The sequence below is a fragment of the Oryzias melastigma genome, linkage group LG12 (assembly GCF_002922805.2).
Source record: "Oryzias melastigma strain HK-1 linkage group LG12, ASM292280v2, whole genome shotgun sequence".
In the NCBI taxonomy this organism is placed as follows: domain Eukaryota; kingdom Metazoa; phylum Chordata; class Actinopteri; order Beloniformes; family Adrianichthyidae; genus Oryzias; species Oryzias melastigma.
Genome location: NC_050523.1, coordinates 10698635 through 10711094, shown reverse-complemented (window position 1 = coordinate 10711094; position 12460 = coordinate 10698635). Strand labels below are relative to the sequence as shown.

General features: G+C 39.2%; 2 protein-coding genes across 6 annotated transcripts in view; both read right to left on the bottom strand.

Moving 5' to 3' along the window:
* Positions 1–1250: 1250 nt before the first annotated feature.
* Positions 1251–4672, bottom strand: ak1 (adenylate kinase 1). 3 transcript variants are annotated; one of them, XM_024298643.2, is made up of 7 exons: positions 4535–4672; positions 2672–2709; positions 2110–2145; positions 1874–2037; positions 1678–1794; positions 1417–1608; positions 1251–1337 (listed from the first exon to the last, which is right to left on the bottom strand). In XM_024298643.2, exons 2-7 carry the CDS (start codon positions 2676–2678, stop codon positions 1269–1271), a joined length of 585 nt encoding a protein of 194 aa, XP_024154411.1. In that variant the 5' UTR covers positions 2679–2709; positions 4535–4672; the 3' UTR covers positions 1251–1268. The 3 variants fall into 3 exon arrangements, with proteins under 3 accessions (XP_024154411.1, XP_036070517.1, XP_024154410.1); XM_036214624.1 differs by lacking the exon at positions 4535–4672 and adding an exon at positions 2840–2918; XM_024298642.2 differs by lacking the exons at positions 2672–2709; positions 4535–4672 and adding an exon at positions 2226–2350.
* A 1743-nt stretch (positions 4673–6415) lies between these two features.
* gpsm1b (G protein signaling modulator 1b) overlaps positions 6416–12460 on the bottom strand; it is a 22801-nt gene continuing 16756 nt past the window's right edge. For 2 of the 3 annotated variants that reach the window (XM_024298639.2, XM_024298640.1), the window contains exons 12-14: positions 8076–8226; positions 7792–7997; positions 6416–7722 (exon numbers count right to left, since the gene is read on the bottom strand). In XM_024298639.2, coding sequence (XP_024154407.1) covers positions 7522–7722; positions 7792–7997; positions 8076–8226 — 558 coding nt within the window. In that variant the 3' untranslated portion in view covers positions 6416–7521. The remainder of the gene's footprint in view (positions 7723–7791; positions 7998–8075; positions 8227–12460) is intronic. The other variant, XM_024298641.2, reaches the window with a different exon arrangement.

Here is a 12460-nt window from a genome sequence, read left to right as displayed (position 1 = left end):
ATCGTTCTATTCCCTGTTTGAATCCCGTACAAACACTAAACTAAAAAAATGTTTATTTTTACTAATGCTAAGCTAGCACACTGGAAGTTCAATTTGCTCTCATCACCAGTCAATGTTTGAGTTTTGTTGTTTGTGTCGCTGAATGTTAGATCAAAACTGATTAAAATGTGATTTTTGACACATTCTCCATTTCAGATATTTTATTTTGCTTTTGTTAGTAAATATTAAACCGGTCTATAGTGATTTTGAACCAGTTTTGAACTAATCATGTTGCTTAACATGTTTTTTGAATGAATATGGCTATTGAAACACTTTTTGTTTGCTTCACTGTTTAGTTTCACAAAAATATTTTTTTGCACTGATAAATAACCAAACTTTACTTCATTTGACCTAATTTTACTCTAAATCTGGAAAAACTCCAGTTAAATTCATTAAAGATTCACTCTTAAAGCAGCTTATTTGTGTTCACGCACAAAATATACAATTATTTAGTAAAAATATATGCATTTGTTTTTATAATCTTATATACAAATCAAAGTTTTTTTTTAATTTAATAATGATTTAAAATTTGTGTTCTTGACCTTTGACCTCTTGTTTTAATAAGTTGCAGCCCTGGTAACCTTTAGTAAAAAAATAGTATACTTTATGTTGAAAGTGAGGTGGTATAATTTGAAGTGTAGTTCTTATATTCTATACTGTAAACTTAAAATGTTCCAATTAAGTCTGATTATGTATTCAGCTATTTCCAATACTACACATACATTGTCAATTCTTAAACTTATACTTAAGTATTCGTGATAAAAAAAAAAAGACTAATGAAACCTCTGAAGAATAATATTACACTGTAGTAGGAAATTTGAATATTTCTTATTGCCCCCTGTCTGGACCTGTATGCTCCACTTAATCAACCGTAGTCCCCCACTGACAGAAACTCACTTCATCTCACTGGATTATTTGAAGACAAAAACATTGTGACAGAGGAAATTGAACTCTTGGATGCCTTTAGGGGTTTTTTTTCTTCGTATGGCTATTAGGGATTTTTTGTTTGTTGCTGACCTAACCCTTGCTTTATTAAACTCTAAGCCATAATCAGACACAAAGAGAAATACATTCACAAGATTCTCAAATATCTTCTTAATTCACATTTGTGTCGTAAAATTCTGTTATTTTTGCTGGTAAATTTAAGGCATCCTTCCCATTTTCTTTGGAAAATACAAAATGACACATGAAACAACAAAACCAGACACAACTCATCCAGTGGTGTTGCTTTACTTCAGTGAATCAATAGCCTGGGAGACTTGGACGAAGACTTCATCCACAGGCAGCTCAGAGTCGACCTGTGGGTAAAAGGCGGGAACATTTAGGATATATATATATATATAGTTTTCAAAATGTTCCTAGAAGAGTCGCACACACCTTCTTCACAATACCCCGGCTCTCATAAAAGGCAATGACTGGCTCTGTCGCTTTGTAATACAAGTCCAGGCGCTTCTTGATGGTCTCTTCGTTGTCGTCGGAGCGCCCGCTGGTCTCGCCGCGCTTCAACAGCCGTTTGACCATAGTCTCTGACTTGGCGTCCACGTACAGCAACAGGCAGGGCTTTCCAATCTGACATGGAGTTGACAGAATTAGAATTGAGCCCTGTAGGCATGAACTGTTGATCGTGCGTGCTTTCACCTTCTTCTCAAACTCCTCTCCTTGCTTCACCTCACGGGGGTAGCCATCAATCAGGAAGCCCTTGGAGACGTCGGCCTTGGCGATCATGGCGTCCTTAATCATGTCTAAGACCGTGTCCTGCAAAGACGTCCCCGAATATTCACATCGACCTTCAAGCTTAAAGTTGAAGTACTCGTTTTGAACTTTTTTATCTCACCAGGGGTACGAGCTCTCCCTTCTGCATGATGGCCTGGAGCTGTTTGCCTCGCTCGGAGCCGGAACCCACTTCGGCACGCAGCAGATCGCCGGAAGACAGGTGGGTGTAGCCGTACTTTGCAACTATCTTCTCACACTGGGTGCCTTTTCCAGACCCAGGTCCTCCTGTGAAGCAAACAATATTTGTAGCTCAAAGTTTTAAATTCTGAAGGTTTTAATGTTTGCACATGCACTCACCCACTACGAAGATAATCTTGGCATCCTTGATTTTGTCTGAAATGAGCACAGAAAAACACAAGTTATAGAAACCTGCAGAGAAGGTTCCTTCAAATTCAGAAATAGCTGTTGAACACCTTCTGAGTCAAATGAATTTTCCATTCTTAGACGAAGAGCAAATTGCCACCAGGTGCAACAGCCTGCTTTGCTGTTTTGGTCTGAATTTGTGCATTCGCTCAAACCGTGTTGACATAGCAACCGTTGTCGTGTTATGAGCATATTTATGAAAAGATTTGCAGAAAAACAAAAAGGTGAAGGTTAATCAATTTGAATTGACTCTGTATGTTTTGTTTAAAAAAAATATGTGATATGCTGTGACATTTAACTAAAAATAACACTTTTAGGATATAATTAAATGAAATGCATTCTCAAGAATGTCCAGAAGAGGGCAGCAGAGCCCATAAAACTTTAGCAACTTGTGCTCTTTTGAAAGAATGCAAGAAAATACAAACCAAATGACTAATTTCTGCTTTACTAATAAAAAAATACAGTATTGATATGTTAGATAAAGTTAATCAATTACCTGCCATCGTGTTGCTTTTGTGGAGTTCAGTTCCTCAACTAAAAAAAGAGAAAAATACTTAAAAAAAAAAAAAAAACATTTCAGGATGGTCACAACTAACTGAACCGAAGTGACCACATGACCCCAGAAGCAAAAAATGTGTCAATCAATACTGTCCCGTTTTATTACCAGCATCGATATTTTCAGAGCCGTCCAACGAAGAGCTAGACACAAACCTTCCAAACAAACAGGTTTAGCTGTGTGGATTTAATTAAACAGAAGAACAAGGAAGTGGGACTGGCTTTAGAACTCATGATGAGACTTGTCTTCATTTCCAGCTGGTATGACTGCAGTAAATGCTGTCGTTCCTGTTGCAACAATAGAAAATGTATGTTTTAAGAAACTGTAATATGCAGCTTACTTTTAAATACATTTATCATGAGACATATTTTGTTTAGCTTTGAAAGTCTTTGAAAAAAAGTCTGATAAAATAATTTAAATGTATTGTTTTTGCATTTTATAATAACTTCCTTTTCTTTTTGCAAGTCCTATCAAACTTTGCATGTTTTTCAGACATGATAAACCAACGTTTATCGTGCAGCTTCTCCTTTTTTACATTTGTGTTTATTCAGACTAATCTGAGTCTCATCAGACTGAAGAATAAAGACAAAAATATATTTGATGGCAAATTGCTTGCATGTTGTGTCATTTTTTTGCCTGTAAACTCAGAGGAGGTGGTGCAGTTGAGGTGTCCAGTTTAACGACAGTGGACATTTGCCCCCGACGTAAATGTCACTTGAAGGCTGAGTCAGCGTAGAGCCTCTTTGGGAATCTGGCTCTGGCCTTTTACGGTGCCACCTTTAGGGTCTCCTGCAGGTTTGGGGTATGGGATTCCTTTCCACTACAGTGCAGTAAACATAGTGTGACAGTAGGCAAAAAAAACAACTTTTTTTTGGGCCTCTTGTAGTGAAACCATGAAATGACTTCAGAATCACATGCTCTCCTTGAAGATGCATTTTTTTGGAATTAAACTGAACAATATCACTCTAACTGCAACCCCTCTTGTGTCATTCGGCTGCGATATTCCACCATCATGTGTTACTTCCTGCTTTTCAAACACGCTGCCCTGCTAAAAAAAGATCCGATCCGTCTGCAGCTGTTAAGGCACGTCACCCTGAAGCATTCTGAAGAAGACACGAGGACACGAAGCCGTGCCCGACTGCTCCTTTAAGTAACTGAAGACCAAAAACAAAGGCCTGCTCTCTGTGGGTTGCCATGGCGCTCTGTGGGTTTTGATCGAGACGTACTGTCCCTTTAAGGGAGAACAGTGGTTCCTTTGACGTCAGTGCAGCTGAGATATTGTGAAAAGAAGATGGATTTGTTGTTTGCTGTGAAGGTTGTGAAAGTGATTATGTAGTAAAGCGCTCACTTCAGTGTGCAACACCAAGGAATCAATAGTGCTCAGACTGTAATCAGTTGTTAATGGCCTTCATTGTGGGGGGGTGAAGGACTAGAAGGGCTGTTAAATGCCCACAGAGGCTTATATAAAACTGACATTTAAGAGCTGCACATTTCTGAGGATTATTTTATGTAGATAAAGTGTTATGAGGTGGCACACAAAACACAAGTGCTTTGAATTTCTTTGGACAATAACAGTGATCCGTTGAGCTCTTGGGCATCAATGACAGCCCGATCCATCCGAAGCCCCGATCACCTCCAAAGCGTTTCAAAACACGAATGACAGCTGGAAGCCATACACTCCCCCCTTTCCATCCTCTCCCACCAGCCCTGCCCACTTCTGCCTCTGACATCCTCCTCTGACAGAGCAGCCGCAGACATTCCTGCCTGCTCTTCCTCTATCAGGGCTTTGTCCTCTGCACTGACCTCTCTCTTCCTCGCCGCGGCCACTGCTGCTGCTGCTTTGCGTCCCGGTGCAAGGGGCTGCCGTCCCCGGATCCCCGTTTGTGTGTGTGCCTGCACAGTTCCTGCCAGCCCGGCAGCCCTCCCTCTCCTATTCAATGCCTTTTTATAGCTCGGCTGAGCCTGATCAGGCTGCACAGCATTCTGGGTAAGAGGGAGGAAGAACAGATGAGGGTGGGGCGGCAGGAGGATGATGGACAAAAGTAAGCAGAGGGTGAAATTAGAGGCAGGGGTCAGAGGGGGAGGAGGAGGAGGGTGTGGGGTAAGAGCAGTTTTAGCACTTCACATTTTTGTGGCGTATTTATGTCAGAAAACTTGATTCGTTAGAGGAACTAGTCAATAAAAACAACCTGTTTTGATCAAATGACCTTCTAAACAGAATAGGGCTGCGATCATTGAGGCCAAAGTGACCTGAAATGCATTTATAGTGAGAAAAACTTCAGGAGATTAAACTCAAAATTAGTAGTAAACGAGTTACTTTGTTATTTCACCTGAAAGTCCCACCCCTAAAATATTTTGATCTTTTGTAAAAGTGTTCAAAGTGGACTTAGAATTACATTAAATTTTATTTAAAATAAAAAAAACATGTTGTTTTCTAGGACATAGATTCTGCAGAGCGGCAGTAGTTCATTAGAAATTTCCCTCTGAGTCTCTGGCTGAGAGCTCTCTGTTTACACCTTCTCCCGCTAGCTTACACCCCATCACTGCTAGCTGAGCATAAAAGTTAGCAACTGATCACTGCTAGCTGAGCGGAAAAGTGAGCAGTGAAGTTAGTTGGTGATCGCCTCTAGCTGAGTAGCAAAACTAGTGGAAAAGTTAGCAACTGATCACAGCTAGCTGAGCGGGGAAATTAGTGAATGATCCAAGCTAGCTGAGCGGCTAAGATAGTGGCTAATCACATTAGCTTAGTAGCAAAGTTAGCGACTGATCACCGGTAGCTGAGCAGTGAAGCTACTTGGTGATCATCGCTAGCTGAAACTAGTGGCGAATTTAGCGGCCAATCCTCACTAGCTCAGTGCCGAAGCTAGTGGCTGATCACTGCTAGCTGAGCAGCGAAGCTGCCTGGGGGGCAGTGCAGGCAGTGCACTCTTCCTGGAAGGGGCTGTTCTCCTTTTGTGACGTCAGCTCTCGAGAATTTGCTTGTTTTCATGGGTTGGGAGGGGCTGGTCCTCAGAGCGGAAGTTTTTAGAGGATTACTTAGAAATCTGTGAACAGATCAAAATATCTCTTTGAGGTTGTAATAGTGAGGAATACACATTAAAATACACTTAAAAGCTCAAAAAGTAAATTTTACATGGTATAGGCCATTTAAAGAAACGGAGGAGTGGCCCAGTGGGGTACAAAATCCTCCATTTTGCTCCCTAACTAAAACCTCTTGGGATGTCCCATTGTGTGGATCAGTTGTCAAATGTAGAGTCTGATTTGAATTGGTTTATAAAATGTTAAATATAGAAAATCATTAGGGAGGGGTCAAAAGGTCATTCCCTGTTCATTTAGAACTTACAAAATTCAGATAAAAATGCATTATTTAACATGGATATTCAAACCCAGAAATCTTCCGTGATGGAATGAAATCATGTTTGTATTGCTGGGTCAACATTGGCAATGCTGATAGTGAACAATGCACTGAAAGTCACACATTAGCTGTGAAAGTGATTTGATTTAACACTTCTTCGAGCAACTGCAGTCCAGTTGTTTAGTACGAGCTTTCATTTTTTTAAGCTTAAAAAATATGCATCTGAATACAATTATTTATTTATTTTTGGAGGAAAGAAAATTAATTATACAGCATCATGGGATTGAAGAAGCAATTCTTGAAAAAAAGCAACAGAAAAACACCCAACGAAACATCTGAATCCTTTTATTAAAAGCATGATGGGACATTTTCATGCCCTAAAACATAAATACAAAATAATATCATACATACAAAGACAACCAGAAGCATACCGGTTAATATCTATAAATGTTAATTCACAAAAAAAGACAGGATAAAGGTGTATGTTCATTGCAGCTCCCATAGTGTTGATTATCAAAATGAGATGACACAAATGTTTTGTGGTTTAAATCAAGAATATCTAGGGTGGATAAAAGCTACAAATGAGGTATGCACGATTCTTGATTTAAAAAGCCTCCAGTCAAGGTCAATTAATTTCAGTACCGGTAGAATTAACAGACGTACCTTTTATAAATATTTTCACTGACTAAGAAAATGTCAGTAAATAAAATAAATTAAAAAAAAAAATCAAATTTGTGTTAAAAAATTACAGAAAAAAACTGTTTGGACAGATGTAATACCTATTTTGACCACAGGGAGGCAGTAGAGATAAACATTTTTTTTTTAATTATTTAAAATGATTAACTTCATATTTTGTGCAGGAATGAATTCCACTGCATACCAGTCAGTTTTAGATTAAAAAACATGTAAACACCTTTTCAAACTGACATAAACAGGAGAAGGATTTTCAAATACTATAAAGTGACCAGCGCATAACACCACTGGAGGCCCAAAAAAAGGTAATACTGCACCCTTCTATGAGGAAATCAAATCACAAACATAAACTGGCGAGAAAAAAAAGCATTTATAAGAGCACAAAAGCAATAAATTAATCTAATATTAACACTTATTTAGTTATAAAACTGCATTGCACTCTTCATTTTGACTTCTTGTAACACGTGTCTTCAAATAAACTTCCCATTTCTTAGCGTTTGACCACAATGCACCCCTGAAAATACACCAAGGAATACATTCCACAAAAATGTCTAATTAAGGCATTAGTTTGAGCGTGTAATAATGTAGGTCAAGTTTGTTCTTGCTCTTACCACATTTTTTTTTATATACACACATCATGAATGAAGCAACACTTGTCACCACCTTTTTGCACACCGAGTTTCCTTTTAGTTTGTTAGTTCCTCCCCCTTCTGATGTACGCTCACACTTTGATCGTAAACCCCTAGCTGGGGAATCCCCGGGGAGGTTCTGGTTCCGGCGACGGCGGGCTGGGCTGGTCCTCGCTGGGCAGCTGGACGCGCTGCTCGTCCATTCGCTTGGCCTGCACCCGCTGGATGAGACTGAAGAAGTCTTCGTCGGGCACTGTCGGGGCGTGGGGGCCGGGTTCTGGCGGGGTGCAGCGCTGATCGTCAATCCTGGAGGACTGGAGTCGGAAGGAATATTTACGCACATGCAGAATGTTTTTACAAAAATTGTTTTTAGTGAATCTCACCTGGCACTTGACCAGCATGTTGAAAAAATCGTCGCCCGGTTCCTGGTGGTCGCCCTCCCCGACCAAATGACCCAGGTTGTTCTGCGTGATCCTAAGACCTGGAAGGTTGCCAACATTTACACGCTGATCGTCAAGTCGACGCCCCTGAGAGCTCTCGATGAGATCGAACAGCTCCTCGGTCTGAGGAGACGTGGTAAGTGCTGGATCTGCACGACAGACATTAAACAACGTTCCACGCGAAGTTGTTCAGTCGAACCGTGCTCCTAAAAGCCAACGCACTCCACCTTTCATGTCGCTCAGGCTGGCCGCAGCCTCTCCGTCCTCTCCGTTCTGCGGCTCCTCGAGTTGGCAGCGCTGGTCATCCATGCGGCTGCTCTGGAACTTGCTGAGGAGTTCGATGAAGCAGTCGTCATCAGAGGGTTCGCAGCTCAGCTTCTGCAACAGCGGGGAGGCGTGGAAATCTCAGCGAGGTCCACGAATGTCAGGGTTTTACAGGTGAGACAATTAACCTAAATGACCATAGGAGGCTTTAATGACAGCCTTCTGCTGGAGGAAAATAATAGTGTTCAGTCACGAGAGATTACTGGTGAGAGGAGACTGACCTACATACTGAAAGTGGAACAAATTCGGAAAAATATGGACACCTGAAGGATGTTTAGTTTGGTTTTAAACAATTAAGAAAAGTCACAAAAACTGCATTTTCTGACCAATCTAACAAAGCCTTTCTCGAGGGTTTGTTCAAATGATGCAAACTCGAAAGACTAAAATGTAAAAGGGGGGTCAAACCACAGTCACACCAGATTAAATCCGTCTACAGATATAGCACCTGAAGCCCTCAGCGTGACTAAAGGGGCTGACGAAAACCTTCAGGGCGGGAACTGCGGGTGACCTCGCATGTAACATCTATCCCTTCAAAATAAAGCATCTTTATTTCACTGCCTGCATTTCCAACCAAACCGTTTTACACCGCGTTTAGCAGATGCTTTAAATAAAAAAGCGGATTATTCTTTTTACATTTGTGGAGATTAGTTTGGAGCCATGACAGATTAGCACACAGACTAATAAAGTAAATTGATTCTGTGTCCTGTATTTAAAGTTAACCCAACAAAGCAGAACTTTAGAAAATAAACTAATATCACTGCAATTTAGTTACATAACGATTATAAAAAAGGGTTTTCTGATTTAATTTGACTAAATATTAAACTTCGCTGAGCTAAAATGCAACCCAGCAAACTAAAAGGCTTATTTGAATGTTTTCATAGCTGTGGGGGATTTCTGTGGGGTGAAACATAACATCCTCTGACTTGAACTCAAGGATCAAACCACAAAGAATTTTCTAACTTTGCAACAGAGAGAGAGAAGAAGCAGGAATATCTCAAAATATGATGTTAAAATCTCAGTTTATCAAGAAAAAGGCCAAATTGAGGGATTTTTTTTTTTAAGAGGCAGATATTCTTGCTCAGGAAGGGGTTTAAATTGATTTGGAGGAAGATTAGTGAGCTTTTATTAAGAAAAAAATTTAATTTAGATACGTTTTAATGAAGTAACTCTTTTCAAAAACACTTAAAAATATATATTTTTGTATTTGTTTATGGTAAAAAATATGAAAAAGTAGTTTTTCTTTTAATGTAAGTCAGTTTACTGGGATATATTACCAAAAAATTACCATAATTCTTGTTAAAATTAGGATTTTTTTAGTTGCTCTCACAGTTATAAAATCTGTATCAAATTTGCTGTCTTTGCGTCACCAGATAATCAAACTAGCGGCACAACTAGATTCAAAGGAACAATAAGAAAAACTTCCTGTAAGCCTTAAAAAAAAATCTATTTTGTTTTTTGCAAACTGCAATGTTTACGAGTCCAACAGTGGAAACAGAATCCAATTTTCTGGTAGTTTGAGTTCGTTCTGACGCTACGAGCTAAAGAAAAGCTGAAGGCCGGACGGCAGAGCAGCTGCATCACTAACCGAAGGCAGCGTCTGAATCATTATGAACTGACAAATTAGAAGTTTAAGACATACTTTTTACATCTTCCATCTGTATTTAGACTTTTAAGATCACAAGCACTTTGTTTCTGGACAAAAATAGTTCAGAAATAATGAAAAAACAGAACAATCCTTCATGTCAATAAGGTTATCAACCATTTAATTATATTTATCCTCGCATAAACCGAAATGTCACAACCCAGAAATCAATCAGTTTTTGTAAACATTTTTGTCAGTCACCCAATTTAAGTCAAGAAAGTTTCTAAAGTAAAACATTTCAATTTGTTGAACACAAAAAGCTATAAAATCAGGTCTTACCAGCGGAAAGAGCGCCTTCTATTTCTCATTTGGGAGAGCTGCTCCTTCTCTGTCTACATCGCCTCCCTCTCTCCTCTTTTCTCTGACCACTCGCTCATGCTCCCTCCGCTTCCCCTCTCCCGCTGTAGCATGCGCACCTCCCATCCCTCCCGTAAAGCTCCTCTTCACCCTCTCCCTCCCCTCTTTATCTCTCCCTCTTCCTCTCTCGGCAGCGGCTCTGGCAGGCCATTTTTGTCCTGTTCACCCACTGTGGGAAAACAACTCATTATGGGAAGATGGGCGTTTGACCCTGTGGGGAGGGTAGTCGTTCTGTGATCAAGGTCACATTATCAGCTGGGAGGGAGAGCTGGGGGTAGATGGAGGGGGGGGGAGAGTGCGTATGCTTCCTAACAGCAGAGATCAGCCACCCTCAACTGACAAAAAGCACTTATTTCTGCACTTTAATAAGTGTGATCAGGTAGGAGTTGCAGCCAATTCTGCCCGCCGTCCTTGGCCTCAATGGTGGTTTTGTGGATGGCGCTGCTGCCCTGCCTGAAAAGTCTAATTAATCAAGTAGGACAAAGTGACAGCACGAGAGAAAGGATCATGTGATGATGAGGAGGTCGCGAAGAGGGGGAGGGAGAGTGAAAGTAAAGGAAGTAAGTGGTCTGAGACAAAGGAAAACTGTAGGAAGTGAAGCAATGAAGTGAAAAAATAAAGTTCACTTCTACAACTTCTTTATTAGTCTAAAGAGATGGCATTTTCAAAAAGAAGAACAACTGAATTAAAATTTTGTTAGGGGCAAAGTATAATAGACAGCTATTAGATATAATCCTAGTATTTTCCAGTATTTTCCTAGTATTTTCCAGACATGAAAAAAGTCTGCCTGACATCAACTTTGTGTCTCAGATCCTTCCCGACGGAACCCTTTTGGATTTCACTAAAAATATTTGTAAAGATTTTAGTTGAATAAATAAACACATAAAATATGTAGGACTGGTTTCTTTATCTGCAGAGAATCAATTGCCTTAAGCCTGTTTCCGCTTTTTTCTGGCTTGCCAGCTTGCTAATTACAACACTTACAGGAGTCACATGGTCTCATAATAAGATGTTGCTGGTATTTATATCCATTCAAATGTGAGCTGTGAAAAATTTCAGTAATCATGGGAATAAGCGAGGAGATGCCTTTAGAACTCAGCTGACAGGATTTTTTTTCAACAAAGCTTTGATTAAAATGATATTTTAAAGGCTTATTTCCCATATGTTCATTCTATTGAATGTAGCAGGTCTTGCTCAGTAAAAACATATTTTTTTAAACTCTACGGCAGGGGTGTCAAAGTCAGCCGCACAGGGGCCCAAAATCCAAAACACACCTTAAGTCACGGGCTGAACAGGATTAACATTTATTGAACACACTAAGACTACATTTTTAAAACTTTAAAACTGTTTTTTTTAATATAATTATGAACTAGATATTTAGCATTACCTGCGATAATGCTAGTGTGAGTGCTGAAAGCTGAATTTGAAAGCTGAAAACGCTGAAGCTGATAGCCAGCTAAAATATTAGCTAAATACCAAATTAGCCTGAAAAAACAAAACAAAAAAAGCTAGCATGTAGTTGGAAAAATAGCTTAACTTCAAAACAGCCTAAAAAACGTTAAAAAAAAAATAGTAAAAAAACGGCTGACATGTAGCTAAAATATTAGCTAAACTTTACAATAGTAAAAAATATCTTAGTAAATGGCAATTTTTTAAACTTTAAAAGAGTAACTTTTTAACATAATTCTGACTAAAACAAGGCATGAATATTATTCCAGAATAAATCAACTTAAACTTTAAATAACTTTCCATTTACTCTCTGTAACAATATATTTTGTCAAAATTATACAAGTTAGAAAAAAGCGCAAGATAACATCGGCCCATAAATAACTATAAAATAAAATGATCTGGAGGGCCGGATCTGGCCCCCGGGCCTTGACTTTGTCACATGTGCTCTTTGGTATTATGCAAAAAAAATAAAAATCTTTCCAAAGTTCTGGATGGTCCCACTTAGAACCACCTCAGATTTTCCGAGGTTATGGTTCAGAAAATTGTGTATCTTAGCTCCAGCAGGTTTTGCTAGAAAAAAAAATTGTTGTACAAAAACTGTGAAAATATTTGGTCTTTTTAAAGTTCTGGATGACCTCATTAGAACTTTTATTGTGTCTTCGAACCGCCTCGAATTTTCCGAGTCTGTCTAACCAAATCATATAGCGTGTGTGCTAGCTCTAGAAAGTTTGCTTTGTATTATTTATTTTTTTTAATACATGAAAAATAAACTTTATATTGCAAAAACGTAAAATATTTAGTCTTTCCGAAGTTTTGAATGCAAAAGCTGTGAAAAAAATG

Bases quoted from the DNA above. Each gene is read 5' to 3' on its own strand.
- ak1 (XM_024298642.2), bottom strand. From the start codon at position 2,250: ATGGAAAATTCATTTGACTCAGAAG. The intron at 1,795-1,873 runs GTGAGATAAAAA...ACGTCTTTGCAG, and splicing joins AGGGAGAGCTCGTACCCCTG to GACACGGTCTTAGACATGAT. The intron at 1,609-1,677 runs GTGAAAGCACGC...ACTCCATGTCAG, and splicing joins GAGAGGAGTTTGAGAAGAAG to ATTGGAAAGCCCTGCCTGTT.